The sequence below is a fragment of the Monodelphis domestica genome, chromosome 1, assembly GCF_027887165.1.
Source record: "Monodelphis domestica isolate mMonDom1 chromosome 1, mMonDom1.pri, whole genome shotgun sequence".
Classification (NCBI taxonomy): Eukaryota; Metazoa; Chordata; class Mammalia; order Didelphimorphia; family Didelphidae; genus Monodelphis; species Monodelphis domestica.
Genome location: NC_077227.1, coordinates 593,077,125 through 593,097,771, shown reverse-complemented (window position 1 = coordinate 593,097,771; position 20,647 = coordinate 593,077,125). Strand labels below are relative to the sequence as shown.

The window sequence follows — 20,647 nt, the reverse complement described above, 5'->3', positions numbered from 1 at the left end:
CGGAATGACTTTGGGGGAATGGCCTCACTTCACCAACAAACAGTGGTTTAATTTTCCTTTGTCAAAGTAAATCATGTTTGCCGCAGAGAGCACGAGACCCACTGAGATCTACTTTACTGGAGAAAACGGCTTTAGACAGGCTTGTTGGATTGGCAGTCCCAGGACCCCCAGCTTCATCACTTCCTACCTTTGAACCAATGGGCAAGTCAGGTAACCTCTCCCTGTCTCAGTCTTCGTGCTTGGAAAATGAAAAGGTTGGACTAGATGATATCTAAAGTCCCTTCTTCTGAAGGCTGTCATCTCTTGTGCTTAGTGCCAGAATAACCTGCAGCTTTTAGCTCTTTCTCAGATTTCCACATTATGTGGTTCTTCCCCAAAGCTACTGGGTGGGTTTCAGTTTGGATATTCCCAGGGAGCTTGGAGTTTGCTAAACTACTTTAAATCTCTGGATAGAATCTGAGGGAGCTTATTAAATGTTCTGAAAAGAACCATAACTTCAACTATCACTGACTTCCTCTTTCCCTTCTTCCGCACCCAGTTTTATCTTCATGATCCCCACTTTTTCCAGCCTTTCCCCACTTTTTCCAGCCTTTCCCCACTCAAGTCCCAGGTATTTTATTTTATATATATATTTATATATGTAATACATTTTTTATATTTAAAATAATAAAAATGTTTATATATTTATATATAATAAATATATTAAAATATATATAATATATATTTATTTAATCCCCAACCATTTTATTGTTCAGGTCTGTCGGACTCCATTTGGGGTTTTCTTGGTAAAGATACTGGAGTGGTTTGCCATTTCCTTCTCCAGTTCATTTTACAGATGAGGAAACTGAGGCAAGCAGGGTTTAGGGACTTACCCAGGGTCATAGAGCTAATAAGTGATTGAGTCTTGGTTTGATGACTCCAGACCCAGAGCTCTATCTGCACCACCTAGCTGCCCTGTAGGTAGTTTATAGAAGGGATTTTCCTTGGCATAGATATTGCCCTAAGGGAATTTCTACTGGTTAAGAAGTAGTTAATCTGTGCTAAGAAGAGAATGAAGTAAGAGGTGAGTCTCTTCCACTGGTATTCAGTGTGAATGTCTATTCTATAGGATGTATATGTATTTTCCTAATATTTATACATATATAAATAAGCATATATAATTATTTTATATAAAACCCACTTGGGTTTTATATATTCATATATTCTTGTTCTAGGTAGCAGATGTCCAGGAAATAATTTAAAAACACCTAAACTTGATAACTGTATTTTTTTAAACCCTCACCTTCCCTCTTGGAATCAATACTGTGTATTGGTTCCAAGGCAGAAGAGTGGTAAGGGCTAGGCAATGGGGATCAAGTGACTTGCCCAGGGTCACACAGCTGGGAAGTGTCTGAGGTCAAATTTGAACCCAGGACCTCCCATCTCTAGGCCTGGCTCTCAATCCAGTGAGCTATCTAGCTGTCTCCAATAACTGTATTTCTATATGGAAAGGTAGTAGCTGTGTAGGTAGGTCTTTGTGTGCATTTGTGGGTAGATCGGGATTCAAAAAGCAGCTAGGTGGCCGAGTAGATAGAATGTTGGTCCTGGAGTCAGGAAGAATCATCTTTCTGAGTTCAAATGTGGCCTTAGATATTTACTAGCTGTGTGTCCCTGGGTAAGTCACTTAACCCTATTTGCCTCAGTTTCCTCATCTGTAAAAATGAGCCAGAGAAGAAAATGGCCAATCAGTCTAGTATCTTTGCCAAGAAAACTCAAATGGGGTCAAGAAAAGTCAGATATGACTGCAAACAACGGAACAGCAACAACTAAGGTCAATACCTAACTCTGTCCCTTGGGACAGAAGTGACATGTCTCTGAGCCTCAGTTTCCTCATTGATAAATTGAACCAAATGGTCTCAAAGGTCCCTTCTATGATTCAAGGACTGTTATTTAACTTCAGGCAAGTTATTTTTTAGGCTTCAGTTCCCTCCTCTGCAAAGTGACGAGAGAGATTCTCTCCGTTTCCTTCCAGGTCCACAGTCTAGGGTTTTAGCTGGACCACTTTCATTGGTGAAGTTAGCTTCAGGGTCCATTTGTGTCCACCAGTGAGCTGGCGTGGCAGCCCGTGGGGGAGGCTGCCTCCATCCCCTGGCTTCTGGGTGGCTTTGAGTGTCGGTGATCCAAATGATGTACCGGTCGGGGCATCGTACAGCTGAATCTTCTTTCAAGCTCTTTTTCTTCTGCATTGAGAATACAGGAAGCTCAAGTGTGAAACTCAAGTCATCGAAAATACCACACGGCCTGTCGTCATCAAGATAGCACGGCGAAGGGCCGGGACTCCAGCAGCCAGAGAGGAAACAAATTCAACAGAAGAAGGGGAACCAGAAGGAGAGACGAGGCAGGATTGCACTAAAAGGACTGAGCAGCAGGCAGGGACCCCGCCATGCTTCAGAGATGGGGGAGGTGGTGATAAAGCAAGGCTTCCTGTACTTTCAACAACAGCAGACTTTTGGGAAGGTAAGAAAAAGTCCGGGAGTGTCCTGGCCAGGAGGCTGCCTCAGAGGAGCGTCTAGGAGCCTCCCTGGGCTCCCTTCACCCTCTGCGGACATCCTAGGGATCCGGGGTACAGTCTGCCAATAGGGCTCCACTTCCAGGCTGATGTTTCCAGAAAGATGGCCCTCCTCCTCTCCAGAGCCCTCTGTCTGAGGTTCTTCTCTTTGTTGGGCTCGAAGAGTGCCTACAGTCCTAGTGGAAACAAAGGGGGCAGATTCAAGGATCCATTCTTCTCCTGATGGCTCCTTCTTGGTGGCAGCTTCAGGGATAATTGGGTTTGGGGGTGGCTTCTCTCTTAGAAACCTAAATAACGTTGCTGGGGGGGCCATTGAGGTCTTCAGGTCTTTCCTATTTTCAAACTCCTGGAAAAGAAGTTTCTCCTTGACATTCCTATGGATTCCCAGAAGCCACTTTCTCGAAGATTATACTGAAGAAAGAAGGCAGAAAAGGGCCCTGGGAGAAGAGAGAGAAGTTTCCTGATCCTAGACCCGACCCAGGACCGGAGGGTCTAACTTTAGCTCTTTTTCTTCATTCTTTTCTGGAGTGTGGGACCAGAAGGACGCCAGCTTCATCTGATTGCTTGGCCTTGGCTCTGGTATCTTTCTGTCTCTGAGCCCTTGTCTGTCTGTGTGGGTTTTCTTTCAATTTGTGTCTGAATATTTTTCCATTTGGCTGCCTTCCTCCATTCTGGGCAATCTTTCTCAGACTGGCTTAGCCCTTCTTGCTTGGGCTTGGTCTCAATCAGCTAATTTCTATGTGTGTCTAAGCTGAGCGACAGTGGATGTCCCTGGGTTCTCCTCTCCCTTTCTTTGTTAAAATTTTATTTATTTTTTAAAACTCTTAGCTTCCGTCTAAGAATCAATACTGTGTAGTGACTCCAAGGCAGAAGACAGTAAGGGCTAGGCCATGGGGTTAAGTGACTTGCCCAGGGTCACCCAGCTGGGAAGTGTCTGAGGGCAGATTGGAACCCAGGACTGGCTCTCCATGGGCTTCCCCCTCTCCCTCTCTTTTTAAAAATTGCCCTTTTAGCCTTAGCGCCGCTGCCTCTGGCCTGCTTCCGTGGTCGTCTTTCCCCAGAGGCAGCGGCCGTCTGTCCTGGCGTCCCACATCACCTCTCTATCTTTGTTTCACCCTGACCTCAGAAGTGGCGGCGATTCTGGGCTGTCCTGTATGGAGAGTCCAGCTGTTCCTTGGCCCGGCTCGAGCTTCAGGAGGGCCCTGAGAAGCCCCGGCGGGGAGAGGCTGCCCGGCGAGTCATCCGCCTCAGCGACTGTTTGCGGGCAGCTGAGGCTGGAGGGGAGGCTGGCAGCCCTAAGGACACCAGCCCCTTCCTGCTGGAGACCACGGAGCGCTTATGCCTTCTAGCCGCTCCCACCCTTGAGCGCAGCGACTGGCTCCAAGCCATTTGCCACCTGGCTTTTCCGGTGAGGAGGTTGGATGGGGTGGAAAAGGTTGGGACCGGAGCCCGGGAAGGGGACTGCTGGATAGTCCCACCAGGGACACTGGGGATCAAGAGACAGGGCTAGGGTGCCTGGGGAGGCACGAGGTTAAACTGGAGACAGTCTGAGGGTTGGGGGCGGAGAAATGGCTCTTGCGGGAGCTTCCTGAACACCGGTGGGAGAAATTGGGGTTGTCTGGGGCCCCGAGGCGAGGGTGAAGCGGCTCTGGTGGATTTTTGCCCCTTTCCTCCAGTTGCAGAGAATAGAACGGAGGGAGCCAGGAGGGCAGGATGGCTCGACTTCAAAGCAGCATGACTTGCCGTGCATGGAAGAGAATGCCTTGTATAGCTCTGCACCCTCAGGTGAGAGAGAGCTGGCCAGATTTCCTCTGGACTGTAGTCCTGAGGGCTAGAATGCTCCCGGAGGGAGCGTGTGTGCTGCAAGGGTCAAAGGGCTGGGCGGAGGGGGGTGGCGCCCGGGCCCCATCCATGGCCCATTTGCTTCCTGCTTGTGGTTCTCTCTTGGCCCTCTTCTTGGCCTCTCCAGCACCCCCCCCCCCCTTTATCTTTAGTTCACCATCATATCCGGGTGTGGCCCAGAGGAGGGCGGGGGTGGGGGCCAGAGGCATGGACAGACTATCAGTCCAAGGTACAGTCCCTTTATCTTGACCCATCCCTTCCTACTTGGCTCTGCTGGTTCTAGGGTGACAGGACTGCCAAGAAGCCCAGCGGAGGGTGGCTGGTCATTGTGAAACCTTCATTTTCTTGATTTTTTTAATTCTTCCTACCCCCCGAAGTACTAAATGGTAGACAGGGCCCTCTTCCTTTCCCCTCTCCCCACATTCCATGCATCCTTTCTCATCCAGTAAATGAGGGCAGCTGAAAGTAGGGGTAAAGGTCCCAGTGAAGACTCCTCTCCCACCTTCCCCATTGCAGCCTTTCCCCAGGCAAGCACAGCCTTGCACCTGTAGCTGTTCTAGAGACTAGGACAAAGGTTTCACTTGCAGGTAGGCCCTCATGGATGAGAGCTGGAACTCTTTAAAACCACTGGGGGTTGTGGCAGCAGCAGCAGCTGCAGGAAGGATGTGGGCTTGAAGACTAGGGTGGATGTGACTAGGGCTTGATGTGTCAGGTTGAAAAGAGGGACGCTCTTTTCTGGAAGATTTGGGGAGTATAGAATCATTCTGAAAGATTCTTTTTTCAAGATAGTTGGGGGAAGGATGTTGCTCTGAGGACTTTCTGTGCCAACAAAGAGCAGAGGTGACTAAGGCCAGTTTGTCCCAAATGGCCTCTTTTTTTAATAAGAAATTTTAATATCTTTTGTTTTTAGATCGCTTTTATCTGTAGGAAACTTTATTGCTATCTTTTGTTTTTGTGTCATCTGCATTTCCTAGTATATTTCTCCTCTTCCCAGGGACTTATCCCTTATGACCCAGAATAAAAGAAGAGAAAAACAAACCAAAAAAATGATTCAGCAAAACTAACCAACTCATGAGCCCAATCTGACATGTGTGGTTTTCCACACCCAGAGCCCCTCTCCTCTCCCTGCTGTCATATCTCTTCTCTGGGGCTAAACATGATTAGTATAATTGGGCAGCATTCCCACAATGGCCTCTTTCCCCTTGACAGTGATCCCAAAGAAGGATTTTGTTGTGACTGTGAGACCCACAGAAGCAAGTGAACGGTGCCGACTTCAGGGGTCTTATAAACTTCGGGCAGGAGAGAGTGCCCTCGAACTTCGGGGTGGCTCTGAACCAGGAGCTGTATTGTATACCTGGCCTTATAGATTCCTTCGGCGATTTGGGAGAGATAAGGTAATAGAAGACTGACTGTCTGTGAAGGGAGATGGGGTGTGTTGAGAAAGTGTTGAGGAGGTGGGGACATGGCTTTTGAGGGTTAGGGAAAATATAAGGAAGAGGAAGCTCAGAGAAATGGGAGGGAGAGAAAAGGATGACATGATGGAAGTCAGAAGAAGATGGGGAGGGTAAAAAAGGAGGGAAATAAAGAGACAGCAAATGAGGCAGGGAGTGAGAATAGCAGAATGAACAAGGAAAGAGTAAGAAGGTGAGAATGAAGTGGCAGATAGAGGGCAAAGGAACTAGGAAAGGAGGACGAGGAAGAGAAATGACAAGAAGGACAGGGGAAAAGTTAGGACTGGTGGAGAAGGGAAAGCTAATTGGAAAGAGGGACAGCTAGGTGGCTCAATGGATTGAGACCCCGACCCAGAAATGGGAGGTCCTGGGTTCAGATTTGACTTCAGATACTTCCTAGTTGTATGACCCTGGGCAAGTCACTTAACTCCCTTTGCCCTTACTGCTTTTCTGCAGTATTGATTCTAAGATGGAAGTTAAGGATTTGAGACAGAGAGACAGAGAGACAGAGAGAGAGAGAGACAGAGACAGAGAGAGAGACAGAGAGACACAGAGAGAGAGAGTGAGAGAGAGAGAGAGAGAGAGAGGTAAGGAGGGGGAGAGAGAGAGAGAGAGAGAGAGAGAGAGAGAGAGAGAGACAGAGAGAGAGACAGAGACAGAGACAGAGAGACACAGAGAGAGAGAGAGAGACAGAGAGACAGAGAGAATGAGAATGAGAACTGGAAATAAGGAAGTCTTTGGCTAATAGAAAAGAATGGGTGGCCAGAGAAGAGAGCCTAAATTCTAGGGTCATAGATAGAGGGGTAACTGGTAATTTTTGTATAGGGGCAACCACAACAAACCGCTTGGGGCAAGCAGAATCTTTAGTTAAGGATGGGTCCAGGACACTACCTGGTATAGGGAAGACAGAGACCTCAGACTTTTGTGTGAGGTCATTGTAGGCATGGTTGAAAAGCAGGTGAGGGCAGGAGCGCTTGACAGGCTTCTTTTTTGGTGAACTCCTTTATTCTAGCTAATCAGATTCTAAACTCTGTTGTTTCTATAATACTTTAAATTTCCACTCCTAGTCTGGAAAAATGCCTCCTTCAATTTACCCTACTTGCTGCTCTGGGCATGCAAACCAAAAGGAAGAGAAATCTTTTAGAAAGAGAAGAAATGTGACATTAGAGAGTCCAGGTCAATAACAGTCCTCTTGCTCTTACCCCACCCTTAGGTCACATTTTCCTTTGAGGCTGGCCGTCGCTGTGTCTCAGGGGAAGGGAACTTTGAGTTTGAAACTCGTAAGGGCAATGAGATCTTTTTGGCTCTGGAGGATGCTATTTCTGCCCAGAAGAACTCTGCCTCTTTTGGAACCTCTGCTCAACCAACCGCAGTATCATCATCCTTACCAGTACTTGAAAGCCCATATTCCCGACCTCATGACTCCCTCCCCCCACCATCCCCAACCATTCCTCCTTCCCGTTATTCCAGGCCCCCAGAGGGTGAGTATGCTGTACCCTTTGATTCAGTGGCTAGGTCCCTATTGGGGAATAGCCCTAGGGAAGTACTGCCCACCCCTCCTCAGCCCAGAGTGGACCCACTCTATGACTGCATTGAGGAACAGCTCCTGCATCACCCTGATCACATCTATGATGAACCAGAGGGAGTGGCTGCCTTATCCCTGTATGACAGCCCCCAGGAACCCCAGGGGGAGGCCTGGAGGACACAGGCCAAAGCTGATGATGGTCCCAGGGGACCCTACAAAGGTGGCCTTGGGGACTTCTTGGGGGCTACTCTGTCTGGCTGGTCTGAGGGAGCTGAGTATGACAACGTGGTCCTCAAAAGGGGCCCAAAATGATGGCAAAGATGGAAAATTCAGAGTCCAGCCCTCAGGATGCTCATGGACCTTTATCTTTGAGGGGATGGGAAAGGGTTGAAGGGAGAGTTTGAATGAACTCTTTCTCTCCCAGCCTTCTCTAATGGCTCCTCCCAGCCTCACAATGATCCTCCTACCATTTTAGGAGTAGAGAAAATTCCTCTTTAGGCTCTTTCCACCCAGTGTTTGTAGAATGAGTCAGTATCCTGAAGCAAAAAAGGATGAAAAGAGCTCCTCCTCCTCCTCTTCCTCTTTCCCTTTCCTCCCCCATAGGAAGGGCCACCTTGAAGCAGAACTCTTTCTTCCCTTATCTCTTAGTTTGTACCCACTTCCTGTGAGCTAAGGGGACCCCCCCAGCATTGTAAAAATCTCACAGGCAACCCCTTCCTTGGTGCTGAGGAAGTTGGCTACAGTTTCTGTGATTCTTGGACAATTCTCTGGTATTAAAACCCATCTCCAAGATGTCTATGTGTGGCATGAGTACTGTGGGGAAGGTAAGGGATGTGGTGCTGTCAAGGGAAATATTTTCTCCTAAGAAGTCCTTTTCCCACCAAGGTTCTCCCTAGGATAGGCAACATGGTAAGTGCTGTACTGACTGGCATCAGAAGACCTGGGTTTGAATTCTGTCTTTGATCCTACTGCCGGTGTGACCTTGGTCAAGTCATTTAACCTTTTTGGGCCTCAGTTTCCTCAAATACAAAATGAGATGGTTAAGGTAGATGGCTTCTCATTTGCCTTCCAGCTCTAGATCTGTGATTGTTTGACTCCTTAAGTCTTGAATCTTTTCTCTTAGGTATCCCATATATATCTATTTATGTGCATATTATCTCTCCCACTGGAATCTAATTTTCTTGAAGATAAGGGACTATTTTTGACTTTTTTCTTTATATCTAATCTAATCTATCTAATATAATATCTAATATCTATATCTTATACCTATCTAATCTATATCTAATATTTGGCACCTTTATGTTATTGTTATTTTTTTAATCGTGTTCGAGTCTTTATGCCTCCATTTGGGGTTTTCTTAAGCAAAGATACTAGAGTGCTTTGCCATTTCCTGCTCCAGCTCATTTAACAGATGAGGAAACTGAGGCAAACAGGATTAAGTGACTTGCCCAAGGTTACATAGCTGGTAAGTGTCTGAGGCCAGATTTGAACTCAGGAAGATGAATCTTCCAGACTTTAGGCCTGGTACTCTACCCACTGTGACACCTAGCTATCCCAAACTGGCACCTAGTAAGCAATGAATTAAGTAATTCTCTGATACCTGGTAATCACTTAATTCCTACTTGATTAAACACTTGACTGATTGATGGGAAACAGGTGAGCTGCTGCTATGCCAGGTCCTTTCCTTTCACCCCAAGCATGGGACTCTTTATTCTGACTTCTTTCTTCTGGGTTCCAGTCAAAAATGTCATCCTAGGGATTTCCACTGGACAGCAGACCAGGTGGTAGTCCCACCTAAGTCCAGAAGGGGCCAGTGTTGGATCATGGTAGAAGCTTCCAGGGGCTCAACAGCTGCTTGGGGATTTGGTCCAGGAAAAAGCCACCATCAAAACTCCGGGAACTTGCATTCAGGAGCTAGCTATTGCAGATCCATAAAACCAGATCTAAAGGCCTGGGGACTCTTGCTTCCAAGCCGTTGCTTGCCTTCTCTCACCTCATTGCCTATCTTCAAGTCCTGTTCTGAAGATCTAGAACTTCTGTTTTTTGTCTTTGTCTTTGTCTTGCTTTGTTTTTTAACTAATTTGTGTTTTCCCTCTCCATATTCAGATTTTCTTTTCCTTTCCATTTCAAATGGATAGTGTGGGAATTTGGGGAATAAATGTTGGTAGAGGATAGTAGAGTGAGGAAACTGGGAGAATCAATAGAATAATGGGACAACAGGACACCATTTTTATGGAATACTTGTACCATGCTCTCCTGTCCTGGTTAGTAACTCTGTCTTTGTCCTAACCCTGTACTTTGGTGCATTGTCCTAGTGATGAACCCTAAAACCCTGATGATGCCTTCTTATATTGTACTCTGGCCAAGTAGTGCAATGGATAGAGCAAGGGACCTTGGAGTCAAATCCTTCCTCCCAATACTTACTATCAGTATGATTCTGGATGAGTCCCTTAACTCATCTGTGAAATGGGGATAATAATAGTACCTACCAAATAAAATGACACTAGTAGAGTGCTTTGCAAACTTGAAAAGACTGTGTGAATGCTATTATATCCCAGTACTTTGTTTTATTTGGAGTCTGGCTGCTATGTCCTTCTACTGTTTTCTGGTGTTTTATCCTGGTGTTGTTTCCTAGTGTTGTGTCCCAGATCTGTGACTTGGCAGCGTGTCTCAGTGCTGTGCCCTGGCTTTAGGTCCTGGCTCTGTATCCTGTTGCTATGCTCCAGTGTTGCCTTCTGGCACTGTGTCCCATTGTTGAAATTTGGCACCTTGCTTTAGGATTGAGTCCCAGGACTGTAGCCTCATAACTGATCCTGGTGCTGAACCTTGGTGCAGTATCCTGATGTTCCAGGATCATAGATTTAAAACTAGAAGGTATCTTTGAGGTCCGACTTCTTTTTATGGTTGAGGGGAAACTGAGGCCCAGATATGATAAGTGACTTTCCCAAGGTCATATAGGAAGTAAGTGAAAGAATCAGGATTTGAATTCCAAATTTAGATCTCCCTCCCTCCCTGCTTCCCTCTTCCCCCTCTTTGCTCCTTGTAGGCATTGACTGCTTTTTGCTTTTTCTTGGTATCTCTAATCCTTATCACAGTGTATGGAACATAATGAGCACTTAATAAATACTTGTTTGATTGCTTCCCTGATTTGGGTTTAAGGTTGGGTGGTGGTGATGGGGAAGAATACTGGGCCTCTTCTTGGGCAGGGAGCATTAAAGTTCTTTTATTCTGTATTGGTCATAACAATGGTATCCAGATTAACATTCAGCAAAATCCAACAGATAGCTTCAGTTCAAGATTATCTTTATTCTTTTGACTACATTCCTGCTACTTTCATCAAAGGTCCTTGGCCCCATTCCATTAACTGACATAAAGTCGGAAAACTTCCTTTAATTCTTGGTGAATCCCAATGATTAGAATCCCTTCAGCTTATTTCAGGGGCCCCACGCAACAAAATCAATTTTTTTTTTAAACCCTTACCTTCCGTCTTGGAGTCAATACTGTATATTGGCTCCAAGGCAGAAAGGTGGTAAGGGCTAGGCAATGGGGGTCAAGTGACTTGCCCAGGGTCACACAGCTGGGAAGTGTCTGAGGCCAGATTTGAACCTAGGACCTCCCATCTCTAGGCCTGGTTCTCAATCCACTGAGCTACCCAGCTGCCCCCCAACAAAATCAATTTTAAGAACAACTCTAGATGTGTGAATTTGGCATGGAAATGCTTTCAACAGCCTACTGCCATCTTCCTGGTTGGAAAGGAATTGAGCCTGGGACCTAGAACAAAAATATTAAGTGAAGCCTAGGGTATTTTTGTTCTAATCTCCTGCCGTATACCTGCCAGTAGCAATATCTCTCAGATCTTTGTTTAGCATGCCTGCCAGTGAACAAACCTCAATGGTTTCCCTACATGTTGTATCATGGTGTTTTACTCTGCTGTTGTGCCCTAATGCTACATCTCATCAATATATTCTGGCTTTGTCCCCTCTTGATGGTTTATAGGTATCACTCTTTAATAAAACTTGGTACAAAGTTTTGGTCATTGTAGAACAGATACAGTCCTGCAGATTAACTATAAACAGTCCAATATGTATCAATATAAACTTCTGTATCTTATATAATTTTGTATGTCCTCATAGGATAATGTGAATACCCTAAAAAGTAGAATATATTTTTAGTGGTTAAATTGATAAATGTACTAAAAAACTAACCAATTGACTTATTTAACATTTTTCTTGGCACCTCTGATGGTCAGAAAACCATTCTAAGTGCTGTGTGTGAGATATATGGATTAAAAACACAAAATTTTATTTTTAAACTTCTAAAATGGACATATTTTTGTTTTTTTTTTTAAGTTTCCTTTCACTCACTTTCATTAAATTTTTTTTTTTACCTTCCATCTTAGAGTCAATATTAAGTATCAATTCCAAGGCAGAAGAGCAGTGAGGGGTAGGCAATTGGGGGTAAATGACTTGCCCAGGGCCACAGAACTAGGACATGCCTGAAGCCAGATTTCAACTAAGACCTCCCTTCTCCAGGTCTGGCTCTTTAAGTCACCTAGTTGCTCTTATCACCTTCTTTTCTAGACATTCTACTTGTGGGGCCATCCTTTATAAAAAAGTAAAAAAGAAAAAGATTAAAAAAATTTTTTTCAGCAAAACTAATCAACAAGTCAGTCTAATAATATATGCTCTGTTTCATTCTTTACTTCTACAAAGAAGGGAGAGAAATCTCATCTCTTCTTCAGGGCAGGCTTTGTTATTATAATCACATAATATTTCTTTTTTTTTCCGTATTGGTTTTAAGGTAGAAAAGCAATAAGGGCTAGGCAATAGGGGTTAAGTGACTTTTCAGGGTCACATGGCTAGAAAGTGTCTGAGACTGGATTTGAACCTAGGACCTCTCCTCTCTAGGCCTGGCTCTCAATCCACTGAACCAGCCAGCTGCTGCCCATTTTCTTGCTTTTGCTTACCTCACTTTGTGTTAGTTTGTGTAAGGCTTCTCATGCTTCCAAGTTCCAGTTTGCAAAACATTTTAAAAAAAAAACCTCTTACCTTTCATTATAGAATCAATACTGGGTATTGGTTCCAAGGCAGAAGAGCACTAAGGGCTAGACAATGGGGTTCAAGTGACTTGCCCAGGGTCACATAGTGTAAGGGAACATAGTGTCACAGGGTCACAGTGTAAGGGTTAAAATTAATGGTTTGATTAAAATATATGAAAATTATAAATAATAATGGTGGTTGCTGATTCAAAGTATTATTGCTCAAAGTCAAAACGACCTTTAATAGCTTTTATTTACAAAAGAGGTGGAAAGAGTGAAAGTAGAGAAATACAAAAGGGTAGAGAAGACAACATCTAACTAAATATTGCTTGGGTGCTCAATACAGCCAGGACTTGTTGACCTTCAACCAGAATTAAACTCTCTCCAGAAGACAGGAAAAGAAAGCTAGCTATATCCACTCATCCAACTTCCCTCCAAAAGGCAGGTTAAGATGATGACTCTGAAGGTGACTCCTGAGGCCAACTTTCTTCTTTAAGCTAACTTTCTTCTTGAAGCTGCCTCCCTTCTTGAAGCTGAACTCCTCTTGAAGCTCACCTCTCCAGCCCCAGAAATTCAGGGCCTTTTATTATGGCTTCATGTCCCTTCCCCTCTTCAAAAGCTCCAATCACAGCTTCCAAATTGCCCAGCACTGCCCAGAGGGGCAGTGTCTGTGGGATCCACTTCTCACCTTCTGGAGGTGTGAATTCTCATCAAAAGGGCTCAGTTTTCCTGGCTGATTGAGTTTCTGAGTGTGTGAATTCTCTAAGTGGTTTGTGAGCTCCTCCACCTAGTTCAAGTTGTGTTTATTCAATCAGAAGGTAGACAAAGGAAAGTCAATCCTGTCTTTACAATATAGTGAGGTATTAAGTAGGGGTTCTTAAGTTATTGTTAAACAAAGGGTTAACTCCAACTAGGCAAAAAGAATAAAGGATTCCCCTTTTACAAGTGTAAACTCAGAATAGACAAAGAGAACAAAGGATTCCTTTTATAATAGGAAGTGTTTGAGTCCAGATTTGAATCCAGGACCTCCTGTCTCCAGGCCTGGATCTCAATCCACTGAGCCACCTAGCGGTCTCCAACAAAACATCTTTTTCCAAGGGCTCCAAGTCTAATAAGTAAAATATATAAAAGTACAAACGAAGATAATATAAGGTAGAATGAGAGAAAGGCAAAAGTGGCCCTTAAATAAACATAAATAGAAATATCTTCAACATTTTTGGTTTGGTTTATCATTAAGCAATTCAGGTCATGTTGGCAGTTTTAAATGCTAGTAGTTAACAGATATATTAATTGTTCCAAAATTATCACTTGACATACATGAATTCAAATTTGACCTCAGACACTGGCTGTGTGACCCTGAGCAAGTCATTTAACCCTGTTTGCCTCAGTTACCTCATCTAAAAAATGAACTGGAAAAGAAAATGGTAAACCAGTTCAGTATCTTTGCCAAGAAAATCCAAGAATTGGCACAACCCAAATGACTGAACAACAACAACATATGTATATATGTGTGCATGTATACCTATATTTATCTAGATATAAATGAGATATAGTGTGTCATAGTGGCTACAGAGCTATTCTCAAATCTACCAAACAACATATATTAATTAAGGGCCTACTATATACCATATTAGGTGTTGGAGATCTGAAAACAGTGAATATAATAATCTCTGTTCAGAGGGACATCTGTGTTTCAGAGCAGCTTCTGACACTTACAACTGTGTGACCTTGGGTGGACAACAACTTCTTTGTGTATTATGGCCATTTCTGAGGCTATTAGTTATAGTGATGGTATTGACCTGATTTGGTAGAAGGCATTTCTTCATCTGGGAGTTCCCTCTATCTACAAAATCACAGGTCTAGACTTTATTGCTATGGTGGTATGAATACAAATTTGTCTTAAAGGATAAAATATCTGTTTTTATATTTTTTGAAGAACACACTCCATTTTGTAGAATAGTTGCTTGGCATTTTTAATTCTTTTGCTTAATATTTCATGTTTCCATTCCTTCTTGTTACAAAATGCTCTAAGAAATTTGAGGAAGGAGAGACGGCTTTTCCTCTTTCTGTATCCCTAGTACTTAACACAGTACCTGGTACATAGTAAGTGCTTAATAAAAGATTTTTTTTGACTAAGTATTGACTGATCTCCATATAGTTGATTTCCAAGTTTTAGTGCCCATCGCAAATTTCCTACCAAAAGTCCAGTTCCACATTGATGAGTGTTTGCTGTACATTTTGACCTGGCTGCCTCATTGACATCTCCAACTCAACAAATCATAGAAGGCACCCATCTCCCCCACTAAACTGGCCACTTCTCCAGACTTCCAAATATCTGTGGAAAGAACCTTAGCAGATATGTAGTCCATCTCCTACCTGAAAAAAAAGTCTGTCTACAACAAAATATACCTGACATACCTTGGCTTGAAGATTTCTGGTGAGGGAGACCTCCTGAGGTAACCCATTTCAATTTTGGCTAGTTCTAAATTTTAAGAAAATTTCCTACCTGTCAAGATTAAATCTGTTTCTCTTGGATTTCTAACCATTAATCCTTGTGTTCCCTGGGGTCAAATAGTTGAAATCAATTTTTCTTTTATTAATGTGGTCCTTTTAAATGCTTGAAGTTAGATATTCTCTCTCTCTCTCTCTCTCTCTCTCTCTCTCTCTCTCTCTCTCTCTCTCTCTCTCTCTCTCTTAATCTAATATCTAATGGTCTCCAGGTTATCCATCCCTAGTTCCTGCAACCATTTCTCATCTATCAAGGCTCTTCTTAAACTATGGTGCCCAGAACTGATAAAGTGCCATGGGATTATTGCTTCCTAATATTGGACATCATTCCTCTTTTAATGTAGCTTAAAACCATATTCATTCTTTTGGCTGCCAGAGTCATGTCTCCCCCACCTTGTACTTGGTAAAGTTGAGTATTTGAACCTAAGTATTGTAAATCTTGAAATTTCTCAGACTTGTGAATGTTAAAAATTTCCATATTGTGGAATCCTCCATTGGAACAAATTCCCTACTGGAAACATTCCCCATTTTGATGTGAGAACTCGCCAGGATCAGAAATGGGAGGACCTCTACTCCACCCGTACTTAAGACTGCTTTAGGGGAGAAAACTCCTTGCTAAACAATGAAATTACTTGGACCCATGCTTATGATGAGGCAGGGAGTTCTTTGAGCCAGGCCTGTTTTTTAGAATTGATATAATGGGATGCTAGGTACCTAAAAGGGTCGGGCAAGTTTTCTCTTAATGAGATTAGTCGACTCAGCTGTGTTTTCTCTGGTTCAGACTTATTGAGGGGATAAGTTGACTTAGCTGGAATTCAGATGGGCTGTCTTTTAGAAAACATCTACGGTGATTGGTAGATGGAAGAACTTAGGGGAGGTGACATAGGAAAAACCCCCTATATAAGAAGAGGAATCTCTTGAGCAAAAGAGCCTTGGAGGCTTGGAGATAGGATCCTTGGGTCCTTGGAGATAGATCCTTTTGGAGGAGGCCCTTTGAAGATCTCTTGAGGAGAAGTCCCTTGGGAGGCTGACTCTGGCTGGAACTCCCTCTGGGGAGACTCTGTTCCCCAGACATCCTTGCTTAAGACAAATCTTGTGGTGAGTGATAACTGACTGGTTTCTCTCTTAAGGCTTAGGCCTGGGTTGGCCAGGCCTGCCCTGGGCCGACCTATTCTTTTCTCATTAATACCTTTTCTCTCTCCTTCTCCTTTTCTTTAATTCTTCATTGTATTATTAATTAAATTCTCTATAAAACCCAGTTGACTTGGGCATATTCATAATTTGGGAATATATTCCCTGGCGACCACCTTATATTTGATTTAAAAACCAAGACACTGTAGTGAAACATATTTTCTGTGGTCAAATTTACTCACCCTGTCTTATATCTATCACAATTTATATCTTCCACCATTTTAACTCACTACAGTTTATAACATCAACCATTTTAATTATAACAGTATCTCACAGGGTTGTTGTAAGGTTCAAATTAGATAATGCATATGAAACATTTTGTAATCATTAAAACATTATATGCCAATTATTCTTATGTAGTCATTAAATTTCATCTTATTAGATTCAGCCTGTCATTCTAGCTTGTTGAGATCTTTTTTTGAGCCATGACAATCAACAAACATATGAGCTATCTCTTCTATCATTCTATCACTTACAAATTTGATAAGCATGCCATTTGTGCCTTTATATAAGTAATTTATTAAAATATTAAGTAGCACAGGGCCAAGTGCAAAACCTTTGGGGTATTCCTCTAAAGATTTCCTTCCAAGTTGTCAAAGAATTGTTAAAGGCTTTGTTTTTCTAGCCTTCTCAATGGGTGAGGGAGGGGAAAGAGAATAGGAGAAAAATTGGAACTGAAAATAGAATTAAATTTTTAAAAAGGGAATGAATCATTAATAACTTTGGATTCTACCATTCAACTGGTTCTGAACCAACTTAACTAGAGTATTGTCTAAATTGCATTTCTCTATTTTGTTTGCAAGAATAGCACAAGAGACTTTGCCAAGTGCTTAGTTAAAATATAGGTAAACATATGCTGATGAGGCAGTATTGTAAGCCTGTCAAAATGGAAATCTGGAAAGTCTGGCATCAATCTAGTCTTTTTTTTTTTAACCTTACCTTCTGTATCAATTGTAAGGTAGAAGAATGGTAAAGTCTTGGGGGGGGGGTTAAGTGACTTGTCTGGAGTCATATAACTAGGAAGTGTCTGAGATCAGATTTGAACTCTGGACCTTTTGTCTTTAGACCTGGTGTTTTATCCACCAGGCTACCTAGCTGCCCCCATTGACCTTTCTTGATGAAGAGTTCTTTATGATCTTTACTTTTTTTCCCCCTGGATGTCCATTCTTTAGTAATATGAATTGTGCCAGGAATTGGAGCCAAACACATTGGTTTATAGTTTGCAAGTTCTATTGCCTTTCCTTTTTGGAAAATACAAATATTTGCCCTTTTCTAATTTTATGGTATGTCTCCCATTCTCCATGATTTTTCAACGACTGTTGATGTTGAACTCATCAGTTCTTCCGGCATGTACTTTTGTTGGCTGCTGACTTAACTCATCAAGGCTAGATGTTCTTTCATTATCTCCCTATGAACATACTTTGGATCTCAATTAGTCATTTTTGTTCCTTCCTTTCCAATCCAAAGACCATTCTTCTTGGCAGAGTAAGCAGAAATAAAATAAAAATCAAGCAGTTCTGTTTTATCTCTTATTATCATTGCCTATGAGCACCAGTCCTTTCCCTTCTTTGATCTTCTTTTCCCCTGCATAACTAGAGGCAATGAAGTGGTCCAGTGGATGGAGCCCTGTGCCTACTGTCAGGAAGACTTATTCAAATCCTTCCTCAGCTACTTACAAAATTGAATTGAGGTGGGTCCTCCCCCACTCCCCCCAGTATATCCCACATTCCTAGAGAGACCACAGGTCAAAGATTACATGAGGAATTCACCTTGCAGAGCTGGCAGTTGAACAAATACAGGCTCCTCTACCTCTAAGCTTTGGATGTATTTACACTAGAGTTAAGGGTCTGAGCATGAGGGGATACCTCCTGTTTACATATCAAACACACTAGGTTTCTTGAGATAACTTACCCACCTTTATGACCCTTACATCTTGAACATCACTTATGATCCAAACATTACTAGGTTTCTCAAGATGGATAACTCACCTACCTTCTTATGTTTAAGCTCCCAGTTCAAAGGCACCTATTCTGCTACCTATTCTTCCTTGATTGCCCCCCTGTTTGTTCCCATTTTTTTATCTCCTTCCCCATCTTTCCTTTCCAAGTCACTTAGACCCCATCCCTTTAGGGTATAAAAATCCTGAAGTTTTCTCTGTTCAGGGAGGCAGTTGGTCTTGCACATTGCCTCCTGACCATTCAACCTAAATAAATCTTTCCATCTTTAAAGGGCTTCCACTGGAGTCTGTTATTCTTGAAAGGGTGCCTTCCCTGGACCAAGGGTTAATCTCCCACCCCCCATAACAGAGTGACTCCTGGGCAAGTCACAACCTCTGTCTGCCTCAGTTTACTCAATAGTTTTGAGTATAATTCATAATAATATTATTAACTTGTTAATGTTAATAATAACAGTATTGTTAATAATAGCATCTACCCCACAGGGTTATTATGAGGCTCAATGAGATAATATCTGTCATGCACTTAGCATAGTGCCTAACACATAGTAAGCACTTAGTAAATATTTATTCCCTCTTCTTCTCCTTGCCCTTTGTGGTGTCCTCAAGCCTTTCCCCTTCCAGCCATCAAGGCTTATAACCTTGGGAATATACTAGGTATTTCCCTTTCCCTCAGTCTTTCTACCCAGGTTAATGCCAAATTTTGTTTTAATTCCCAGTCATCTCTCCAGCTTCTGCGCTACCCAAACCAGACCAGAAATTCAACCCTAGATGAGTTTCACACCTGGTTCTTCTGCCCTGGTGAATAGCTGGTGACTAGTAGTCATATCTATCTGTATATAGAACTGGATCCAGACCATATTTAGACTGGTACCCAAAAGTGAATCCTAGATATGGTCTGACCACAGAGGAAAACAGGAAAACTAACACTTCTCATGTGCTGGACACTATGTTTCTTTTAATGCAGTATTAAGTTTGAATGGGCTTTTTTTGGCTGTTGAGTCACATTGTCAACTCAATTTTGTCAACTAGCTTAACCCTCCTCCCCTTCCCATCAATCCCCCCCTTCTCCCATATGATCACTTTGTGATCAGAATACATTTGGTTATTGTCCTTGCTTTTGAGTAAGGAAAGACTTTTCAATACAGCTCTTTCACAGCTCCTAAGGGAAGAATCATCAAGGTCCATTTTAGCTCTTCCACTGCCACAATTGTCACCATTGACAGGAAAATCATTTGGTCCTAGGAGTAAGCCTAATAAACATTTTCACTGCTGGTAATTGAGGACAGCATCCATTGGGGAACCAAGAAGTTGCATACTTGGGCAGGCTGGTAGATTGGGCATAACATGGAAATGATGCTACAAGGACAAGTGAAGAATTTACAGAGTTTATGCCTTGACAAACTCAATAACGTGCTTTGCAGTCTGAGACTGGTACTAATTACTGTTAGATATTATGTGAATCTATCATTCAATCCATCCATCAATCCATCACTAAGCTTTTATTAAGCACATCCTATCTGTGAGGCACTGTGAAGCTTCAACGTGGCCTGTGACACTAAACAACTGAGCTCATCGTCTGATGGAAGATACCTCTGATCAATGGCATCTTGGAGTCAAATGAATCCAATCCAACAAGCTTTTATGAAGCACCTAATATGTGCAAGGCAAGAGAATATGTGCCAGCTACAGGCATAGGCAGTTATAGGGTAGGGCTTCCATTAACTTGTCTATCTGGCCATTTATTCATTGAATAATATTAGCAAATATTGATGGAAGGCTTATTGTGTGCTAAGCACTGGAATACTCTAGAGTGGTGGGATTGAATAATAGACTCCTGGTAGCCAAGGAAGAATATTAATAGTCTATTATATGGGTGGCAGCTGGGTGGCTCAGTGGATTGAGAACCAGGCCTAGAGACGGGAGGTCCTAGGTTCAAAGCTAGTCTCAGTCACTTCCTAGCTGTGTGACCCTGGGCAAGTCACTTGACCCCCATTGCCTAGCCCTTATCACTCTTCTGCCTTGGAACCAATACACAGTATTGATTCCAAGGAAGGTAAAGGTTTTAAAAAAAAAGTCTATTATATGCAAGGCATTGAGGATACAGAAACAAAATAGTCTCTATTAATGGCTGGGTTCTGACATATACCTAGATACAAGGTAATTGGGAGGAGAGAACTCTAAAGCCTCATAGGAACAGACAGGTTTTCTGTAAGAGGAGGTACCTCAATTAAGCCTTGAAGAAATTAAGGCTTTTATGAAGTAGAAGTGAGGAGGAAGTATATTCTGGGCATTCAGGAACATTTGGACAAATGCAAGGAGATAGGAGATGGAAAACTTAAGTTTGGAGAACTAGGAGGTTGAAAGGGAGTGGCTCCCAGGGACTATCTAGGGTAGAGGTAGGATGTTCTGTGGAGTCAAAACCAAATAGAACTGCTGATAGAAAATGGAATCCAGTACTTTCCACTGTACTGATGTTCTCAATTTAGGATCCACAGACTTTAAAAACAAACAAGCAAGCAAACATATATTTGGGGGCAGCTAGGTGGCTCAGTGGATTGAGAGCCAGGCCTAGAGATGGGAGCTCCAG

General features: G+C 42.9%; 1 protein-coding gene across 1 annotated transcript; it reads left to right on the top strand.

Moving 5' to 3' along the window:
* Positions 1–2,170: 2,170 nt before the first annotated feature.
* Positions 2,171–14,825, top strand: DOK2 (docking protein 2). The gene is made up of 5 exons (XM_007476442.3): positions 2,171–2,496; positions 3,675–3,956; positions 4,225–4,333; positions 5,600–5,784; positions 7,055–14,825. The coding sequence occupies exons 1-5, from the start codon at positions 2,434–2,436 to the stop codon at positions 7,676–7,678; spliced, it is 1,263 nt and encodes a 420-aa protein (XP_007476504.1). The 5' UTR covers positions 2,171–2,433; the 3' UTR covers positions 7,679–14,825.
* Positions 14,826–20,647: the final 5,822 nt, after the last annotated feature.

Coding starts and splice junctions, on each gene's coding strand:
- DOK2 (XM_007476442.3), top strand. CDS start 2,434: ATGGGGGAGGTGGTGATAAAGCAAGGCTTCCTGTACTTTCAACAACAG. Junction 2,497..3,674: donor AACAGCAGACTTTTGGGAAG/GTAAGAAAAAGT, acceptor CCCTGACCTCAG/AAGTGGCGGCGATTCTGGGC. Junction 4,334..5,599: donor GTATAGCTCTGCACCCTCAG/GTGAGAGAGAGC, acceptor TCCCCTTGACAG/TGATCCCAAAGAAGGATTTT.